Here is a 19,353-nt window from a genome sequence, read left to right on the forward strand (position 1 = left end):
GTTGTGGCGCACGGGCTTAGTTGCTTCGCGACATGTGGGATCTTCCCAGACCAGAGCTCGAACCCGTGTCCCCTGCATTGGCAGGTGGATGAATAACCACTGCGCCACCAGGGAAGCCCTGGAATATGTTACCTCTTTAAACCAGATTCCAGGGAGAAAAATTTGGCATCTAAACCTTTCTCCTAAAAATGAAGTTTGTATAAATTCTATCTCAAAGCTCTTTAAAATAATGAAGTTTAGACAAAACCAGTAACAAAACTATAGTTATTTGAGGATCGTACTTAATTTAGTTCCTCACTTTAAGGATTTTACTCATATAATTTTCTGCATGGAAATTCCTAAGGGAGCAGGGTTTCTAAAACGTATCTGATCACAAATGGTTAAACTTTGTACCAACATGTTAAAAATTGTCCAGATCTAAGTGAGTGTAATAGTATAGCACTAATAGTGTGGTATCTGAACATTAAATCTTTAAGAGAAGAAAATTGTATATTGATTGATTATGATATTTATTGGGTCATAATGTATTTAAATTTTCTTTAATGCATATGTTAGTGATTGTTTACTGTGATGAAGTGCAGAGAGGTCTCCAGGAGCACTCCTACATAGGAAGAATTACCTCATGTCACTGGTCACTTCTCCATTAAAAGTTCCATTAGCAGATGCTTCCTGCTTTGGTGTGGGTTGTGATTGCATTTTATCGCCTGTAAACCAGGCTCTAGACAGGGAATAAATAAACAGCTCAAGGATGCGGTAATGTCATCTTGAACTTTTTTTTTTTAACAGTTAGAAGCACCTACGTCCATTTAAGCCGATTAAGTTCAGAATATTTATTGAAGGAAATCTTTCATCGTATTTGAACTCTGTTTGGAGCTAGCTCTTTTTTTCTTGCTTCAGAATATTGATTTAATTGAAACAGAATGCCTGTAAATCAAATTATTTGATAATATCTTGATCATATATTTCAAATTTTTAATTAGCAGATGGTGAAACTTCAGCATAGTTTATAATTTTGTATTGAGTAGAATTCAGCACTTAACTGTATCATAGAGGATAATATTGGCAGTTAAGTTTATCCTGAGATTTTTGAGAGCTGGGAGAATTTATTTTTCTATTCATTAGAGTCCTTTTATAAAATGCTCACAGATTTGCAGAGGCTTTAAAACTGTTGATTGGGGTGAGTAGTAGTCATTTAAGTTACTTTGGTCCTTAAATGGCAAAGCTTCTCTTTTATAATATCTTGTTTTGAACTCTCAGACTCATTAAGGGTCAGCATCCGATTGTCATCAGACTGAGTGCTCTGAGCCTAAAGTTAATATATCTTCCCCTTAGATCTTCTTAAACATAACGTTCAGTAAATAGTTGGGCATTCTGTGCTTAGCGCAGGTCTTCCAAACAATGTTAAGACTTTTTTCCTTTGAGATCAGCAAATTTCAGAAGCAAGCTTTCTCTGAATCTCCCAGTTAACCACAGGGGACGATTCATCACGAGTTTGCTCTTGTTGACCTTCAGCTTTTTTTGGAAACAGAAAAATCAAAGATCATAATTTATAAATATGAACAACTTATAATTTACAAATGATTATTTTGTTTGAACCTTATCCCTTCTGAGAATTGTACCTGCTTTTACAGCATTCTAATCACAATTTGTATTCTTTTCCATTAAAAACAAAGCACTCCCAAATCTGGAGATGATTCTTCTTTTTGCTAGTTAAGGTTATAGTTTTCTATATAAGTTTATTTCTTCAAAATTAAACATGAGGGCTTCCCTGGTGGCACAGTGGTTGAGGGTCTGCCTGCCGATGCAGGGGACGCGGGTTCCTGCCCCGGTCCGGGAGGATCCCACATGCCGCGGAGCGGCTGGGCCCATGAGCCATGGCCGCTGAGCCTGCGCGTCCGGAGCCTGTGCTCCACAACGGGAGAGGCCACAACAGTGAGAGGCCCGCGTACCGCAAAAAAAAAAAAAAAAAAAAAAATTAAACATGAAATTAAAATAGTTTACAGTAAAAATGGCAGGTGTATTCCAGAATTCAGTTGATTCCAGTACCAAAAATATTATTGTAGTTTTAGCCATTCTGAGATACTCACCAAAATTCTTTCTGCTCCCACATAAAGTAGATCTTGCTTACTATTGAGATATCCCTTCTCATATTTTTTTAAGCACTCCCAAACACTAGTTTAACATGGGTCAGTATTAACACTGGGGCCATTTTCCTTTTTCTAAGCCATGTTAGATTCTCACCAGGAAAATTAGGAACACAGACTCTTGCTGGTGCTGCGTAAGGTGTATTGCATGTCTTTCCCTGCCTTTATTTGTGCAATAAGGGCAATAATTATCTAAAAATAAATTCGGCCCATTTAAATCCTTCTAAACACTTAAAATGAGTAAATTTCCTTTATGAAAAGGTAGCCAAGTGAAGATGTGTATTGCTGCTCTTGTTTCTAAAATTGGGATAACTTTGTTTGGGAGATAGCAGTAGGTTGGTGTTCTCCGTGAGTGAGACAGACCAGGCTGGGAGTCCTGGTTCCAGCAGCAGGGATCTGAGCAGAGGAGCGATAGCATAAGAGTTATGTTTAACAGGCCTCCTGGCCTCTGCTGTTAGAAGTAGCCCAGGGCTTCCCTGGTGGCGTGGTGGTTAAGAATCCACCTGCCAATGCAGGGGACACGGGTTCGAGCCCTGGTTCAGGAAGATCCCACCTGCCGCAGAGCAGCTAAGCCCGTGTGCCACAACTACTGAAGCCCGCGCGCTGCAACTAGAGAAAGCCTGTGCGCAGCAACAGACGTAACACGGCCAAAAATAAACAAATAAATAAAAAGAAGTAGCCCAAGTGGCAGCGGGAACCCAAGGACTGGGTGATGTCACCCAGGAGTGGGTGTGGCTACAGAAGAGGCCTTTCCAAGATTTAGAGTTCAGGGAGTGAAGGAGAATTTAGCAACGCAAGTTCAGAAGAAGCAGCTAGAAAGGTCAGGAGAAAACCAGGAAAGTGTTCTTTTGGAAGGGTTTATCTGGAAGCCAAATGAAGACTGTTTCAAGGGAGAGAGAATGACACGTCGGGTCAGGTGCTACCCGTAGGTCAGGTAGATAAGGACCGAGAGGTGACCATTTCTGCCAGCAGTGTGGACAAGCAGCTTTCCTGGAGTGGTGGAGGCCAGAGCCTCTGCACACGGGTCGAGAAAATGGGAGCAGTGTCTTCCAGAAGTACCTACCTTATGGTGTCCTGGAGCCTGTATCCCTACAGAAATAGTGCGTATATTCGGCAAAACACACGAGCTGGAGTGTTTATAGCAGCGCGATACTGCACAGCCCAAACTGCAACCCGCAGGGGCCCGGGGGCCTGCCGGCCGCGCCCGGAAAGTCGCGGAGGTTGTAGGGCATCTCGCGGGGATGGGTGGCAGCCGGACCACCAGGGTCGCCGGCCAGGGGGGGTGCCTGCGTGCTTTTGCCCTGGGTGGGGGGCGCTTTCCACTTGGGGGGCTGGGCTGCAGCCTGTCCCACAGCTGGGGAGGGGCTGGGGAGGGAGGCCGGCAGGCAGCGACCCCCAGTCTTCTAAGGGGTGGCTGCCGGAGGGAGACGTGAGCAGTGGCTTCAAGGGGAAGGAGGCAGAGCTGCTGCCCTGGCGGCGGGGAGGGAGGGAGGGAGGGAGGGTCGGGTCGGGTCGGGTCGGTACTTTGGAGCAAGGCTGAGCTGGCAGGGCTCGTGGGCGGCAGTGCACAGCCTGGTGCCCAGACGGTCGCGTCCCCGCTCGGGACGCCTAGGGACTCTGAGAGACGGAAAGCCAGACCCTTGACTGCCCGGGGCTGGGGGTGTGAAATGTTCAAAAACCAATCGTGGTGATGGTTGCGCAACTCTGTGAATATCTGAACCACTGGATGGTTCGCTTTAAATGGGTGAATCGTCCGGTATGTGAATTATATCTCAGCAAAGCTGTTACCAAAAAGTAGTGCTGTAATATGGTAGTTTGGTAGAGCCTTAATGTCAGAGGCGTTAGGGGAGGGGGAGGTCAGTGTGAGGTGGGTTCGTGGGTGGGGCATGTCACAGATATCATCACCCTCGTTAGTTAGCAAGGGTCCTCAGTACCTGGCAGTGACGCCTCCTACCCTTGAGGGACACCAGGATCCTCACAGTTCAAAAGTCTAATATTTTATTATCCTGCTGGTGAAAGTAGAATTTTTAAACGTGCAAAATGTTTTCTTTTAATTACGGAGAAAAGTTCTTGGTTGTATGGGGTACCTTAACGAGTGTCTTTCCAGGAGCAGGAATATAACAGCTGCTCTAGAACTCCCAGATATTTACTTCTTTTTTTCTTTTGGCCGCGCCGTGCAGCATACTGGACTCTAGTTACCCGACCAGGGATCGAACCCGTGCCTCCTGCAGTGGAAGCGCAGAGTCTTAACCACTGGACCGCCAGGGAAGTCCCAATGTTTACTTCTTGTGGGTAGAAATGGGAGTTTGGGTTTTGTCACTTTGGCTGTGGAGACGTGAATGCTTTATCGTCTGGAGACCTTCTGGTGGGCCCAGTGGGAGGAGCAGAGCAGCCTCTGTGGAGCCTGAGCTGGGGGGAGGGGCCTGGGGGGCGGCAGTCGCTGGACAGAGTCGCTGTCACACCGTGGGTGGGTTTCTGGATACCCAGTGAGGAAAACAGGATTGAGGCGTGAACTCTCTTCCCCTACCCGTCTAGCATCCTCACAGGATTTCAGGAGTGAAAGAGCTGTTTTTGAAAATAAAGCTGTCAAACCCTCCGTGAGGGTTATCAGTTGCCATGAACAAGTAAAAACCTCTCCTTCGCTTCCAGGGCTGGTGGGACGCCTCGTCCCCCTGGGTGGCAATGGCGCAGGTGAGACCCGACACGCAACGTGTGCTGTGTCTCTGAGGGTCAGGCAGCGGTGTGGACAGAGGGGTACAGGAGTAAGCGGTGCGGAAGGGTTTGAAATGAAGCCCCATACACTTAGTTTTGCATAACCTGAAATGTCTCAAAGGAGAATAAATGGTTTTTTGCAAACAAGTTCATGGATGCAGAATTCCATCCTACAGATCAGCGGTCCCTAGCACACAGTTGGCACTTAATAAATCTGCTAAATGACTAGGCACTGTATGTTGTATGTAGACTTGCACTGAAGATCAGATGTGTTTCCTGCCCTGCAGGAGCTTATCATAAAAATCAATAGTAGCCCCAGAGACCATGTTTTTCAACTCTCAGTTATTAATTCTGAAGCCTAGCTACTAAATTAAATAGCATACTGCTATCAGCTTACATTCTTATTTTACATACCTTTTATTTTTCAAACTCCAAGCCTAGCACGATCTGGAATAATTAAAATTATCTCCTTGCTCAATTAGAGTGGCTTTAAAACAAGACATCTCTGATATAGTTTTTAGATTAAGTTATAAATGTTCACTTTAGAACTACCTGAAGATTGATGGAGATGCATTTGAAAAGCATTATTTTTTTTTTATTGATTCTTAATGTAGTAAATTACTGAAGTTATTTGGCCACAAACAAACGGCCTGAGATGCGGCTCACATTGACTCTCCCGGTAGGGCCATGATTTGCATTGATTGCATTGCGACTGCACTTACTTATATTAAAAGGCTTCTACCATAATTAATCCTTTTTATTTCAAATCATTTTGGCACAATTTCTAGCTATAAACACTCATAAAGGACAGACAGTTGAAAAATGCGTCATAGGGTTTTTTTCAATATACCTATTGCTATTTTTCCATGACAAGTAGTTATTGATATGCTTCTAGGAACAAGTGTGGTGCAGCTGACTGAGAATTAAGGCCAGTATGAAAAACGCTAAGTGGATTATTTTGCATAAAAAATTGGCAGTTTTTGAAGTTGTATAATTAACCTGTGTTTAGAAAATACCTTGATTTATGCTTACATTTGTATCTCAGTTGCATACATTATGGAAATTTAATTTATAACCCATTTAGCTGATGCAATCATAGTTTTTAGTGCTATCATTTATTAGTGCTTGTATATTAAATGCTCTAAAGGTTTAAACCTGCCTCGTGTAAAAAATTATACCTATGCATTTACATTTTATGAGTCACAGTGGAATTTCTGTTTAAAATTCAGGTAGCTCTGATAGATTTAACAAACTTCACAGGTTTATTGTTACTAATGCAGAAATGGCAAACAATGACCTTATATATTGAACATCAGATGATTTACACCTTGAGTTTACTTTACAGTCCACTGTACAAATGAGGCTTTTCTTCAACACCTGGGATCAATCACGTCGTCTTCTGCAGAATGCTCTCCTTGGCTCTGAAGGCATCATTCATTTAGAAGTAATGGGGTTTATAAGTGCTTCAGGTTAATAGTATCGGCCATTCTTAACTTGAAGCAAACCGTGGCTTCTCCAAACAGCTCACTCTTTACATTATCAGTGGATGACTTAAGTACCAGTTGCCGTTTTATTACTCATTCTCTAATTAAGAAGTCCTTTTATGCCATCCTTTCAAAATTAATTGGGTAATCATTAGTCTTCAAATCAAATAAAAGCACGGGGACATAACAGTCCAGTTTCCCTGGCACAGAGCATCTGTGGTCTCCACTGGGGGAAGATGGGGAGCCTGGCCTCCTGAGACGTGGTGACGCGGTGACGTCCCTCGGGAGTGTGGCTCATGGTGCCGGCCAGTGGCTTCTGAACCGAAGCCAGTGCACTCTGGGTGTTTACTTCTGGGAGGATGTTTCATAGCTGTTTTCTAGTTTCCTCCAGTCATATTAGTGGGTGAGAGTTTAAAATGTGGGTCTCGGGGGGTATCTGAGCTTTCTCTGGACGTTTAGGGGGAAAGGGGGAAGCATGCATATGAGTGCGTAAGGGTCAGTGATTATAGACTGCCACCCGAGTATGAGATAGAGCAGCGGTCCTCAACCTTTTTGGCGCTAGGGACCAGTTTCGAGGAAGACAGTTTTTCCATGGGGCAGCGGGGAGGAGGATATGGTTCAGGCAATAATGTGAGCGATGTGGGGAGCGGCAGGTGAAGCTTCACTCGCTCGCCCGCGCGCCACTCACCTCCTGCTGCGCGGCCCGGTTCCTAACAGGCCCCGGACCGGTACCAGTCCGCAGCCTGGGGGTTGGGGACCCCTGAGATAGAGGGTTCAGTAGTGCAGTAGTGCTGGAAGCTGTGACTATGGAAGGGTCCCTCCCACGGTGCACAGTGGCACAAGGCTGCCATCTTTAATGTGGGGAAGGTGGGAGGGGCAGTGCCAGCTCACTCTGGCATTAGTTACGTCACACAGGTCTGTCTCACTAAACCCTGTGCTTAGCCTTTAGTGTGTGTGGGTGTGGCCAGGTGGGTGGCCTCTTGGAAGAGTGACTTCTGAAGTTAATTTCATGGCTGAGAGATCACCCCTTAGATTAAATTTTGCTTTATTTTAGTTGCATGCATAGCATCATAGCACTGAATCCTCACACAGTGGTGTAAAGAAGATCTGAGTGTGTCACACGGCATAGCTGATGGTAGGGGTCGCTAAGGCAGAGTTAGTCCAACCCTCACACCCTGTCTGTCCTTCTGGGGTCACAGACTGCCCTGCAAACAGAGAAAGGTCCATGATCCCCCGTGCTCAAGGCGACGCTTCCAGCTCTGCATTTACCAAGCGAGGGACTGACACCCCTTCTCCCCTGAGAGCGGGGGTGACTACAGTCATGGGAGCGTCTCAGAGGATCCGTGTCTTTGCAGATTAGATGTATGGTAACAAAAATGGCCTTTGTGGGGGAAATCCAGATTTACCCTTGACTTGCATGTAAGAATCACTTACCTTACAGTCAGTCGGATTTTCCAGGGGCCAAATGGAAATGCGGTCACTGATGCTGCCTGCTTGGCAGAACGCCTGTTACGTAGCAAGCATTCGATAAGCGGTAACTATTTTCATTAGAACATTTTTGACAAGAAAGATTTGTTGGGGCTTCTAAGTCATCTGCTACAATAAAATAATAATGCTTCTGAAAACTTGACAGCACATTTCTGATTCCTTGTCGCATTTTACAGCCTCAGGCCATAGGGATATTTATCGTGCCAGGTGAACCCTGACATTATGTTGGAAAACTTTATATAATTGTATTTCCTACCCTCTTTTGCTGGAGAATCTCTGGAGATTAATATAGTAATACTAACACTTAGTGTAATCCACACTGGTCATCAGGGAAATGTAATTTAAAACCACAATGAGATTAGATTACCCCGTTGCACCAACCGGAATAACTAAACCTTAAGAGTGACAGTACTGATAATTGTTGAGAATGTAGACCAGTTAGAACCTTCCTGCATTGCTGGTCATGGCGAAAAGAAATTGTGTTTTGGAAGACAGCATGTCAGTGTCTAATATAGTTAAACCTTCCTTGTGCTCCAGTACTTCCACTGTCACCCAGCCTGCTCAGGTATATAATAAAGAGAAATCAGAGCACAGACCCACAGAAAGGCAGGCCAGTGACTGATACAGCAGCTCTGCGATCGTAGCCGAGACTGGAGACCACTCACATGTCCATCGTCATGTGACTAGGTAGAGCTGTTAACAACAGTAACATAGGTGAATCTCAAAAACAGTATGTTGTGAGAAGACAGATATGAAAGAACACATACTGTATAGCCCCAATTATGAAGCTCCAGAACTGGCAAAACTTATCTGTGGTGACAGTAGAGTGAGGGTTAGCCTGAGGGAGGGAGGGTGTTGACTGAGGACTGAGGGGGCGCTAGGTTTGGGGAGGGGGTGTAAATGTTCTCTGTTGTGATCTGAACGGTCGTTACACAGCTGTGAGCAAGTACTGGCGTGTTGTACATTTCACTTTATGTAAATTATACCTTAATATAAATAGTTGCAAAAGTCATTACACATTGCCATCCTTAGACGTAAAGGTAGACAGTAACTTACAGGGAAAACACTGATCTGGGCATCAGGGAATCTGGGTTTTGACACCAGTTTTGCTGCCTACTAACTCAATACTGGGCAAATCTCCCGAGTTCTAAGGCCCGATCTCTTCATTTTACACTATGTGTTGGCAAACTACAGCCTGTGGGCCTGTAGCCTGCCACCTATGTTTGTATGGTCACCGAGCTAAGAATGCTTCTTTTTTCCCCCATTTGATGGTGAAAAAAAAATCTAAAGAAGAAGAAGATTTCTTGACATTGGAAATTACCTGAAACCCAACCTTGGCACACATTGTGCTCCTTTTGTGCTAAAGGGCAGAGTGGAGGGGTGGCCACCGACGTGGTCTGGCCTGTCGTTGTGGGTGGAATTGTGACCCCCCCCCCAAAGATGTGCTCAACTCCTAATACCCTGTATCTGTGATGCGACATTCGGAAAGATGGGTCTTTGCATATGTAGGCAAGCTCAGGTGAGGTCGTATTGGGTAGAGTGGGTCCCAGAATCCAGTGACTGGCGTCTTCATAAGAGAAAGGAGAGGGACACACACAAGGGGAGACCAGCACGTCCAGAGGCAGAGGCTGGAGGGGCACAGCAACAGGCCAGGGCCCAGCAAGGTGCCAGCAGCGCCAGAGCTGGAAGAGGCAGGAAGGACCCTCCCCTAGCGCCCGCCCAGAGAGCGTGGCCCTGCTGCCACCCTGATTTCGGGCCTTCAGACTGGGAGACGATAAGTTTCTGTTGTTTGAAGCCACCCAGTCTGTGATGCTTTGTTACAGCAGCCCTAGGAGACTGATGCACCTGCAAAACACTTCACAGAAAGCACCTGGCAGGCTCTTGCAGCATGAAGGCTGTGGCTCTTAAAAATTCCCATTGGCATTTCAGCCCCAAAATTCTTTGGTAGTCTGTTCTAGAAGTTTCTACGTAGTGAATGTATGCATTGAATGCTTAAACTATGGCCTGGCACGTGGTAAACGCTCACCAAATACTAGCTTCCACCATCCTCCTCATGGAGGAGAATCAGTCGTCTGCTATCTTAGGATTCTGTTAAATATCAAATTGGACATACGTTTTCTCATTTTTAGGAAGTATGAAAACAGAGTTCTTATGAAATGCTAATCAGTGGTCTTTGTTCTCATTTGAAGGCACTCTACGAAAATATGCTGGTGGAATTGCCCTTCGCTGGCTTTTTCCTGTCCAAGCTGCTTGGAACCAGCGCGGACGTGGACATCCACCACCTGGCGTCCTTAGACCCCGAAGTGTATAAGAATTTGCTGTTTCTCAAGAGCTACGAAGGTGACGTGGAGGAGCTGGGGTTGAACTTCACTGTGGTGAACAACGACCTTGGAGAGGCACAGGTGAGTCGGGGCTCTGGTGTGCAGAGACGTTTGCGTTCCGCGGTATGAGCTTGTGCGCATCTTCCTTGGAAGAGTCCCGGGGCTAAGAGCAGAGCTGGGGGAGTTCTGGTGGTGAGCGCGGCCCTCGCCACCCCTCGTGGTGCCAGGCTGCCAGGCACAGCAGCCGTCCTCCTGTGACGGTCACTCGCGTGGCTGTGAGCTAACCTTGCCTCTCGCCTCACTTCTGGAGCCTCGGGCAGGCAGTGCTCCTTTGTCCTCATCCAGCCGAGTGGCCCTCGGCAGCTCTTAACGCGGGTCGCAGACCTTCACTGTCCGCCTGCGTGCTCCTGTTATTTTTATCCTTGAGAAAAGTAAATAACATACTAGAAAGTCAAGCTAAGGTTTTGAATAGCTGCTTTCTTGAGATATGATCCGTGTACCATGAATTCCGCCCTGTAGCCTGTACAAGGTGGGTTAGTACGACCAGCTCCAGCATCCACGTTTAGGACACTGTTATCACCACGGAGACACCGTGTGCCCAGCAGCACGTCCCGCCCGTCCTCAGTCTAGGCGAGCACTGGCCCACTTGCTGTCGCTGTGCACTTGTCTCTTCTGGGTGTTTTTCACACCTGGAACCTTAGGGTGTGTGGCCTCTGGTGCCTAGCTTCGTTCACTGGGTGCTGCAGGTGTACTTCACTCTCTTTTCTGGCCAACTGATGTATATGATGATGTATATGTGGATGTAGCACGTATCCTTGACCAGCTGATAAGCGTTCGGGTTATTTCCACTTTTTGGCTCTTAGGAGTAATACTGCTATGAACAGTCATGTACACCATACGTACTGAACGATTTAACACCCAGGATTTGCTTCGGATGTCATGAGAACCGGGCCAGTAGGTGAAGGCACAGGTGGCCTAGATTGGCCGCGAGGTGGAGCTTGCTGAAGCTGGTGGTGGAGGTGGGCGTGGGGGTCATCATACAATTCTGTCTACTTGAACACGCGCGCACGTGATCCCACAGTCTGCAGACCTTTAAAAGATGCACACAGGCAAATCGGATTGTTTGAGCACTTTGGAAGTCATATTTGTTAATATCTCATTGGATTTTTGAAGTAACCAACTGTTACTATAATGCTGATTGGGTCTTCGTGTTTCCGGTTACTTTTAAGTGCCTCTTGCTGCCTTGTGCAAATAATAATAATATCCAGTTAATTCTGGGTAAAATAAGGAAGATAATGAGTGACCCTAAAGGTTAAGATTTAAGATTGTAGAGCAATTTTGACTAACTGAAGGATAAAACGTAATTTTTTCTCCCTGATTAAAATAGTTCCATGTAGCATTTTCGCTTTATATTTCTCCGTATCAATTAATTTCTCTTTTCCTATTAGTTATACTCCATCACCAGTATTCCCATTTTCGGAAGTCTTTTCTCCGTTCTGCCATTTAATATGAACGCTTTATTTGGTAAGAGTTTAAGTGAACTGTGTACATAAAATATAACTATATTATGTTACAGTTTCATTTAACATTCTAATGAGGATGGATTGTGATGGTCATGTAATATGTTAATGAGATACACTAACATACTAGGAGAAACGATAGAATAAAAATCAAATGTTTAAGAGTAGTTGTGACCTGATGTCTATTTGAAACTTTAATATGGTCTTACTACATGTATATTTATATTTTCAGTCAGATTAAAAACATTCCAACTCTTAAAAAAAAGAGTAACCAACCGTGCTTTTCTGACTTATGTTTGGTTTTCATAGAAGTTGTCTCTTTCGCAGGAGAGATGCATCTTTTCTGCTGTTCTTACGTAGATTGATAATCTTTTCTGAATCTAGTAGTTGGACTTTATGAAAGTATTGTTATCTTTGAACTTTGTACTTGCTTCTCTAAGCTTCTGTTACTCCTCGGTTTCTAGTCCAGGCTTTCCAAGGTTGTCGGCTTTGCCAGCTTAGAAGTATCTGTGTGTCCAGCAGGTCCGTAGTGTCCAGTCCAGGCCGCGTGGACCGCACACTGACCCCACGGGTGACTGAGCCCTGTGGCGCAGCGCTGACCCCGTCTGGATCGACGCGGCTTCGAGTGTTTCCTGTGGTGTTGCCTGCTTGCCTCCATGCCTGTTCTTCCCTCCTTCATCGTTCAGGAGGGGTTGGTGGCACTCTGTGCGCCAGCCAGTGGGCTGTGTGGAGGAGGTTGCCTTTAACTGTAAGCGCACCCTCATTCTAACTGGAGGCAGATATGATCTGCGTTGTGAGATCTGTAGTTTAGTAGTAGCTCAAAAGGATTGCTCCCATCCAAGTAGATCAGGGAGGGCTGCCCGGAAGAGGCTCTGGGTGGGTGATGAGGGGTCACCAGGTAGGTAAACAGATGGATTTGGAAGTGGCTGAAGTTTCACAGGCTTGGAGGAGAGTAGGTAGACAGAGCCAAGAAGTCTGGGCTTTATCCTGTCGTCCATGGAGAACCTTTTAGGGCCTTGGGCTTTAGGAAGGCTAAACGTACGCTCAGGAAGAGAGCCGGTGTTTCATTTAGCTGATTTGGGGGTGTTTCGGGGTAAGAGAGCCTACCAGGTGCGTTTCAGAGCTAGTAGGAAAACTAATAATAAGACACTTGCGCCTCCTGTCAGCGGAAGCTGAGGTTCTGGTTCTGTGAGTCAGGGCGGGTCCTGGGTATTCTCTGGGTCAGGTGGTTCCAGAATTCAGAGAAACCACAGTTCGGTTAAGCAGTGAGAAAAGTTCTTAACGAGAGCAGTTTGACCGTAATTTTCATTTGTAAAATTACGTTCTGTGGATCAGTGTCTTGGACTAAGTAGATTTTGAGTCGGACGGGGGGGGGGGGGGCAGGCAGGACATTCCAGAGTTTCTTCTTTTCCAGACTGATGAACGTGCTGTTGTTAGATGTGTCACGTTTGTTTAGCCATCTGTTGATGGACATTACAGTTGTTTCAGCTATCGTGAACAATGATGCTGTGGCTGTTGCTGTATAAATATCTTTTGGGGTCCCTGTTTTCAGTTATTTTGGGTGTATACCTAAAAGTGGAATTGTTGGGTCATATGGCAGTTCTGTGTTTAACTTTTTGAGGACCCGCTGTACTGTTTTCACATGATTTTACATTCCTGCCAGCAGTGCACAAGGGTTCCGATTTTTCCACATACTTGTCTGCACTTGTTATTTTCCGCTTCCTTTTCTCTCTGTTTTTTAAATAATAGCCCTCCTAGCGGGTGTGAAGTGCCGTTTCACTGTGGTGTTACATATAGTACACAGCGCTACGCTGTAGTACCGAGAGTCCCTCAGGAAAACTAAGAGATTTAGTATCTTTTCATTGGCTTCCCTCCTTGACTACAGAACTGTTCTGTGGTTTATTCTCCATCGTGATGTCTTCCAAAACTGAAGCAAAAAGCGTACACAAGGGCTTCCCTGGTGGCGCGGTGGTTGAGAGTCCGCCTGCTGATGCAGGGGACCACGGGTTCGTGCCCCGGTCCGGGAAGATCCCACATGCTGCGGAGCAGCTGGGCCCGTGAGCCATGGCCGCTGAGCCTGCGCGTCCAGAGCCTGTGCTCCGCAACGGGAGAGGCCACAGCAGTGAGAGGCCCGCGTACCGCAAAAAAAAAAAAAAAGCTACCTGTTTCAGAAATAGGTGACTAAATCCTAAACAGGAATAAAGGAAATAATGCTTCCTGAGACCTCCTCCTTCCTCCTGCTTGGTCGTCTAGGCATCTTTGAGAACTGGCATCGATGCTGTAAGATAAAAGGATGAGGGGCTGAGAACCAGATTTCATTTGCTTGTTTTGTTTTGACCTCTTCTTCCATCTCATAGAGCTGAAATTTCAGCACTGCAAAACTGAGATGTTTTTTAGAGATGGGATTTATTATTGTCCGAAGGAAATGTCGACATGCAGACAGTGATGCTGCTGTTGCCTCGCTCCACCTAGTGGCACGACTTAGAAGAAACGAAATAAAAGCTTTGGGGCCGTCGCCAAGGCCTTTGCTAATGGGGGTATTTCCCATTTTCCTTCTGAAATAGACGGTAATGGTGAGATGTCGCATATGTAAGAGTTCCATTAAAGCGCCACTGATAATACTGGAATCTGTTCAAAGCAAAAGTGTGAAGTCAGGATGTTCCAATTATTCATAGAAATTCCCACTGAGTAGAGAGATTATAGATGATAATGCGTAAGAATAATTATACTAAAGAGTCTAATTGGAAAAATTAAAGTCACTGGTAAAGTACCTAATTTGGGGAGAGATCGTATGGATTTCTGTAGAAATATACGTAAAAACCTAGTTCTCATATACAGGTGTAGGTTTATAAAACATCACGATTTAAAGATATGTAATATGCAAATGCTTCATTGTGTTGGCAGGTTATGTTAATGGATCTTCCCTTTTAAAATAATGGCGTTGCTCTCCAGTTTCTTCTTTCGTGTAAGCAGTGTGGCTGCTTGGTAGCCTACTCAGAAGTGAGCCTGAAGTTTTAGACGACTACTTTATGCACCTTTCTCCCTCGAGGACAGTGCTCCGGGTTTAAGATGGCCCATAAACATCTGTTCTGTAGACGAGCACTGAGCCTGAGTCCTGAGAGCCTGGCTAAAGCCCCGGTTATGCTGCTTTGCTGTGTGACCTTGGGCGAGTCACAGACCCCGTGCTCATCTTCAGACGGGGATGAGCTGCCGTGAGGATGAAATGAGCCCCTGTGCGTGAGTGACGGCTGCGGGGCGGGGCGGGGCAGAGGGTGCGGTGCCTGTGCACTCCCAAGGGCCGTAAGGTGTAGACGTCCAGGGCGGCAGAGAGGAGAGCTCTTGCTTTAAAGATTCCATGTTTAAAGATTTAAATATGCCCCTCAAAACAGAACTCTGAGGACAGATTTGACGTGATTTAAACATACATAGCTTTTTAGGTGTAGCCTGAGAGAGGAACTTAAATTACCAGCGTAACCACTTTAAAGTTACTAGAAATGTCAGTGCTGTCTGATTACTCAGGTAACGGGGGCTTTGGAAGCTCTTTAAACGATACCTTCACGGGTCCTTTTTCTTCCAGATCACACAGTACATCATCATTTATTATCTGCTTTTAATCCACTTAAAGGAAGCGGGGTGGTGTCTTAGCTGTGGAAACAGAACCGCAGCTCCTGTGGCTCGGGTGACAGGAGGCCTGTCGGGAGAGCGGCACAAGAGACAGCGCGGCCTCGCCCCAGAGCCCCTCCTCGGACCTGGCGGTTCCAGCCCTGAGAACGCGAATTAGTGAGCCGTGAAGCGTCGTCTGATACAGCTGCACAGCTTTGATAGCACTAGATGGTTGTGTAACCATCAGACAGAGGATAATTTAAGTAAAGCCATCACCAGATCTTAAAATAGCCCTTTCTGTAAAGTGATAAAACAATTGGGGTAAAATGGCATCACCCAGAGGGAGGGGGTGTCTTTGTTGCACTTGGAATATAATAACTACCAAGAGCCTAAAGGCTGTGAAGGAAATCACGGGGGGGGGGGGGGGGGGTATCAGTCATTTTCCCATGGCCCGTAATCCAAGCATTCCTCTGCTTTTACCCCCCAAGTTTGCCCTCTACTCACTAGGCGTATTGAGCCTGTTTTGAATGTTACCCAGTTTCCACTGGCAGCAGTCCCCTTACTGAATAACTCCTCCACTCTGGAATGTCTTTGTTCACTATTTCGGATGTATTTATATTTCTTTATACTTGGCATACATTACCTCATCCACACGCATTGAGAATGCATTTCTTTTGTTTAAGCACTAGTAAACGAGGATTCTGAAGTCTACTCTGGTAAATTAGGCTTACATATTTGTAGCTGTCTGTGGAGTTTTGTCTAGTCAGCTTTGCTTATGTGAGTTTACATAGTCACAATTCCAGGATGGACAAAGCAAGTGTCACCGTGTCACAGAGTTCAGGGCCGGGTGACTCCTCTGTGGCACACAGTGAAGTGAGGTGCGGGGCACCCGAGTCCGGGCTCCCCATCCCCACTGCGGCTCATTCCCCCCAACGCTCCAGGGATGCTTCCCAGGGGTTCCTGACCCTGCGATTTTCTGAGTGTCGTTACACAGTGATAAAGAAGTTCTTTCTAATGCTTGCAGATACATGAGAAATGGAGTTATTTCTAGTGATTACCACTACCCTTTATATCATATTCAAAGTACTTTATGGTAGTAATATGGAAACAGAGAAATATATGCTACCTATATGTGCAAGTAAGAATACTCATTTTACTACAACCTTAATTCCTTAAGCTGCGTTTCCTCCAAAATGAATCCCTTCTGACTCGTGCTGATCATTCGGTTCATATATTTGCACTTTGTGATTTCTTTTTTATTTAATTAATTTTTTATTGCCCTGTGTGATTTCTCATTATTATTTTTCTAATGGAATTGCCATGATTACATTGTAGCGTCATTCCTTGGTACTTTGGAGGAAGCCGGGGTGGTTAATGGTCTTAAAGACAGAATAAGATGCCAAGCTTTGGAGGGTCCCATCAGAGGACTCTTCCATCTGTGAGGCCACATGTGCTGGTTTTTCACTAAGATTGTCGTGTACAGAGCAACACAGTCAAGTTCCCTTGAAACAGTTGTTCTTACTCTTGTTTTACCCTATACTTTGAGAAGTTTTTGACTCTTATTTTAATATTCACAGGTGGTTGAACTAAAATTCGGTGGAAAAGATATCCCGGTGAGCAGTGCCAACCGGATTGCGTACATCCACCTGGTGGCCGACTATCGGCTGAACAGGCAGATCCGCCAGCACTGCCTGGCGTTCCGGCAGGGCCTGGCCAACGTGGTGAGCCTGGAGTGGCTGCGAATGTTCGACCAGCAGGAGATCCAGGTCCACTTCTTGCACCTGGGGACACGGGTGTTTCCTGATGTGAAAGGCCTTCTTAAAATCTGCCTCCAGTTTTATAACCTGAACTTTTTTTTTTTCAGGTATTAATTTCTGGTGCACAAGTTCCCATAAGTCTGGAGGACTTAAAATCCTTTACAAACTATTCAGGTATGTTATCACTACTGGTTATCCATCCCTGAAAATGTTACAGATGGTCATATTTCCAAAGTAATGTCTAACATGCTTTTTTACATGGGTAATTCATTCATGATTTAAAACCCAGGCTGTATGGGGTTACAGTGAACTCCTCTTCCTGTCTCATTTCTCACCATCCCATTCCTCCCCTGCCCGTCCCCACCAGGAGTAACCACTGTTCTTGGTGTCTTTACGTATTTACATATAAATACAAATTTCATTCTTATTTTCCTTGTTTGTATACACTGTTCTGCAGCCTGCTTTTTTTCTCTTCACAACTTACCTTATTAAGCCTCTTCTTATGGCCACTGGGTTGCTTCCAGTCTTCTGCTTTGAAAAATAGTGCTAGACCAAAAAATAGAAAAACCTAAAAACTGAACCTCGTCAAAATATTTACTTTTGATTAAATTAAACTTAAAAGTTTTTACTCTTCAAGAAAATGAAAAACCAAAAAGAAGACATATACATGGCCAGTAAGCACATAGAAAGATGCTCAGCAACATTAGTCGTTAACGAAATAACAGAAGCATAACTAGGTTGTTCCGAGTTGGATTGGCGTACTCTTTGGGCATTTGTGAGGTTTTTTTTTTTTTTTTTTTTTTTTTCTTTTGGCTGTGCCGCGCGTCATGCGGGATCTTAGTTCCCCAACCAGGGATCAAACCCGTGCCCCGTGCAGTGGGAATGTGGAGTCTTAAGCACTGGACCACCAGGGAAGTCCCATAAACTTTATTTTATATACTTGGGAGCAGTGGAAAGGAAAAAAAAAAAAATCATCCTTAAAACAACCACTATTATTTCGTTTGTTTTCCTTAACCATAGTCTGTTATTCTGGTATTTTCAGGGTTTTTGGTAAACATCAGCAGACTGGTTTTAAAATTTATATGGAAATGTGAAGGACCTAAAGCAGCCGAAACATTTGATAGAAACAAAGTTGAAGGATCATCACCCTGATTCAAAGCCTACTGTAAACCACAGTAACTAAGACGTTGTGGGACTGGCACAGGGATAGACATATCGATCCGTGGAACATAACTGGGAGCTCAGAGACGAATCCTTAGACTTACTGCTGGTGATGTCTGACAGTTCAGTGGTACGTGGGAAAGAATGAATTTAGACCTTGACCTCACACCATACGCAGAAATGAATTCAACAGGATCAGAGACCTGTAGGTAAAAGCTGAAACTGTAAAACTCCTAAAAGAACATACAGGAGAAAACCTTCATGACTTCTGGATTAGGCAGAGTTTTTAGCTGTACAGCAAAAGCATGATCCAGAACAAAGAAATTGATAGAAATTTGGACTTTCTCAAAATTAAAGATGTTGCGCTTCAAAAGATACCATTAAAAAAGTGAAAAAACAAGCCAGAGATTAAGAGAAAATATTTCCAAGTAATATATCTAATAATGGCTTATGTCCACAGTATATAAAGAAGTTTTGCAACTCAGTAATATAAACAACTGAATTTTAGAACATGGGCAGAAAATAAAGTGTTTCACTTAAGAAGATATATAAGAATGTCTGGTAAGCAAATAAGCACATGAACAGTTGTTTTAACACCATTAATTATTAGGGAAATGCAAATTAAATTCTGATGAGATACCACTACATACCCACTAGAATGACTGTTCTCAAAGAAGACAATGCTAAGTGTTAGTATGTGAAGAAATTTGAACCCTCTTGCCTGGTGGCAGTGTTAAAATGGTAGAACCTCTTTGGAAAAGTTTACAGTTATATAAAAAGTTAATTGTGGAACAACTGGATTTTTGCAAAAGAATGAGGCTGTACCCCCCCACACACCATATTCAAAAATTAACTCAAAATGGATCAAGAACTTTAATGTAATACCTAAAACCCTTAGGAGGACACCGGGATAAATCTTCATGGCCTTGGATTTGGCAGCGGGTTCTTAGATACGACACCAAAAGCAGGAGCAACAGAAAAAAGTAAATAAATTGGACTTGATCAAAAATACAAGCTTTGTGCATCCAAGAACATTATTAAGAAAGTGAAAAGACAGCCTTCAGAATGGGAGAAGATATTTGCAAATCATATGTCTGATGAGGGTCTGGTATCCAGAATGTGTAAAGAACCCTTACAACTCAACAAGAAGGCAAGCCGGTTCA

The 19,353-nt window shown here is 44.7% G+C and overlaps 1 protein-coding gene across 3 annotated transcripts in view; it reads left to right on the forward strand.

Moving 5' to 3' along the window:
• UBE3C (ubiquitin protein ligase E3C) overlaps positions 1-19,353 on the forward strand; it is a 120,768-nt gene that overhangs the window by 87,611 nt on the left and 13,804 nt on the right. For all 3 annotated transcript variants that reach the window (XM_029234221.1, XM_029234222.1, XM_029234223.1), the window contains 3 exons: positions 10,018-10,230; positions 16,850-17,038; positions 17,137-17,203. In XM_029234221.1, the coding sequence (XP_029090054.1) occupies positions 10,018-10,230; positions 16,850-17,038; positions 17,137-17,203 (469 nt within the window). The remainder of the gene's footprint in view (positions 1-10,017; positions 10,231-16,849; positions 17,039-17,136; positions 17,204-19,353) is intronic.

Source organism: Monodon monoceros, unplaced genomic scaffold (assembly GCF_005190385.1).
Source record: "Monodon monoceros isolate NGI ecotype Baffin Bay Population unplaced genomic scaffold, NGI_Narwhal_1 Super_Scaffold_2, whole genome shotgun sequence".
NCBI lineage: Eukaryota > Metazoa > Chordata > Mammalia > Artiodactyla > Monodontidae > Monodon > Monodon monoceros.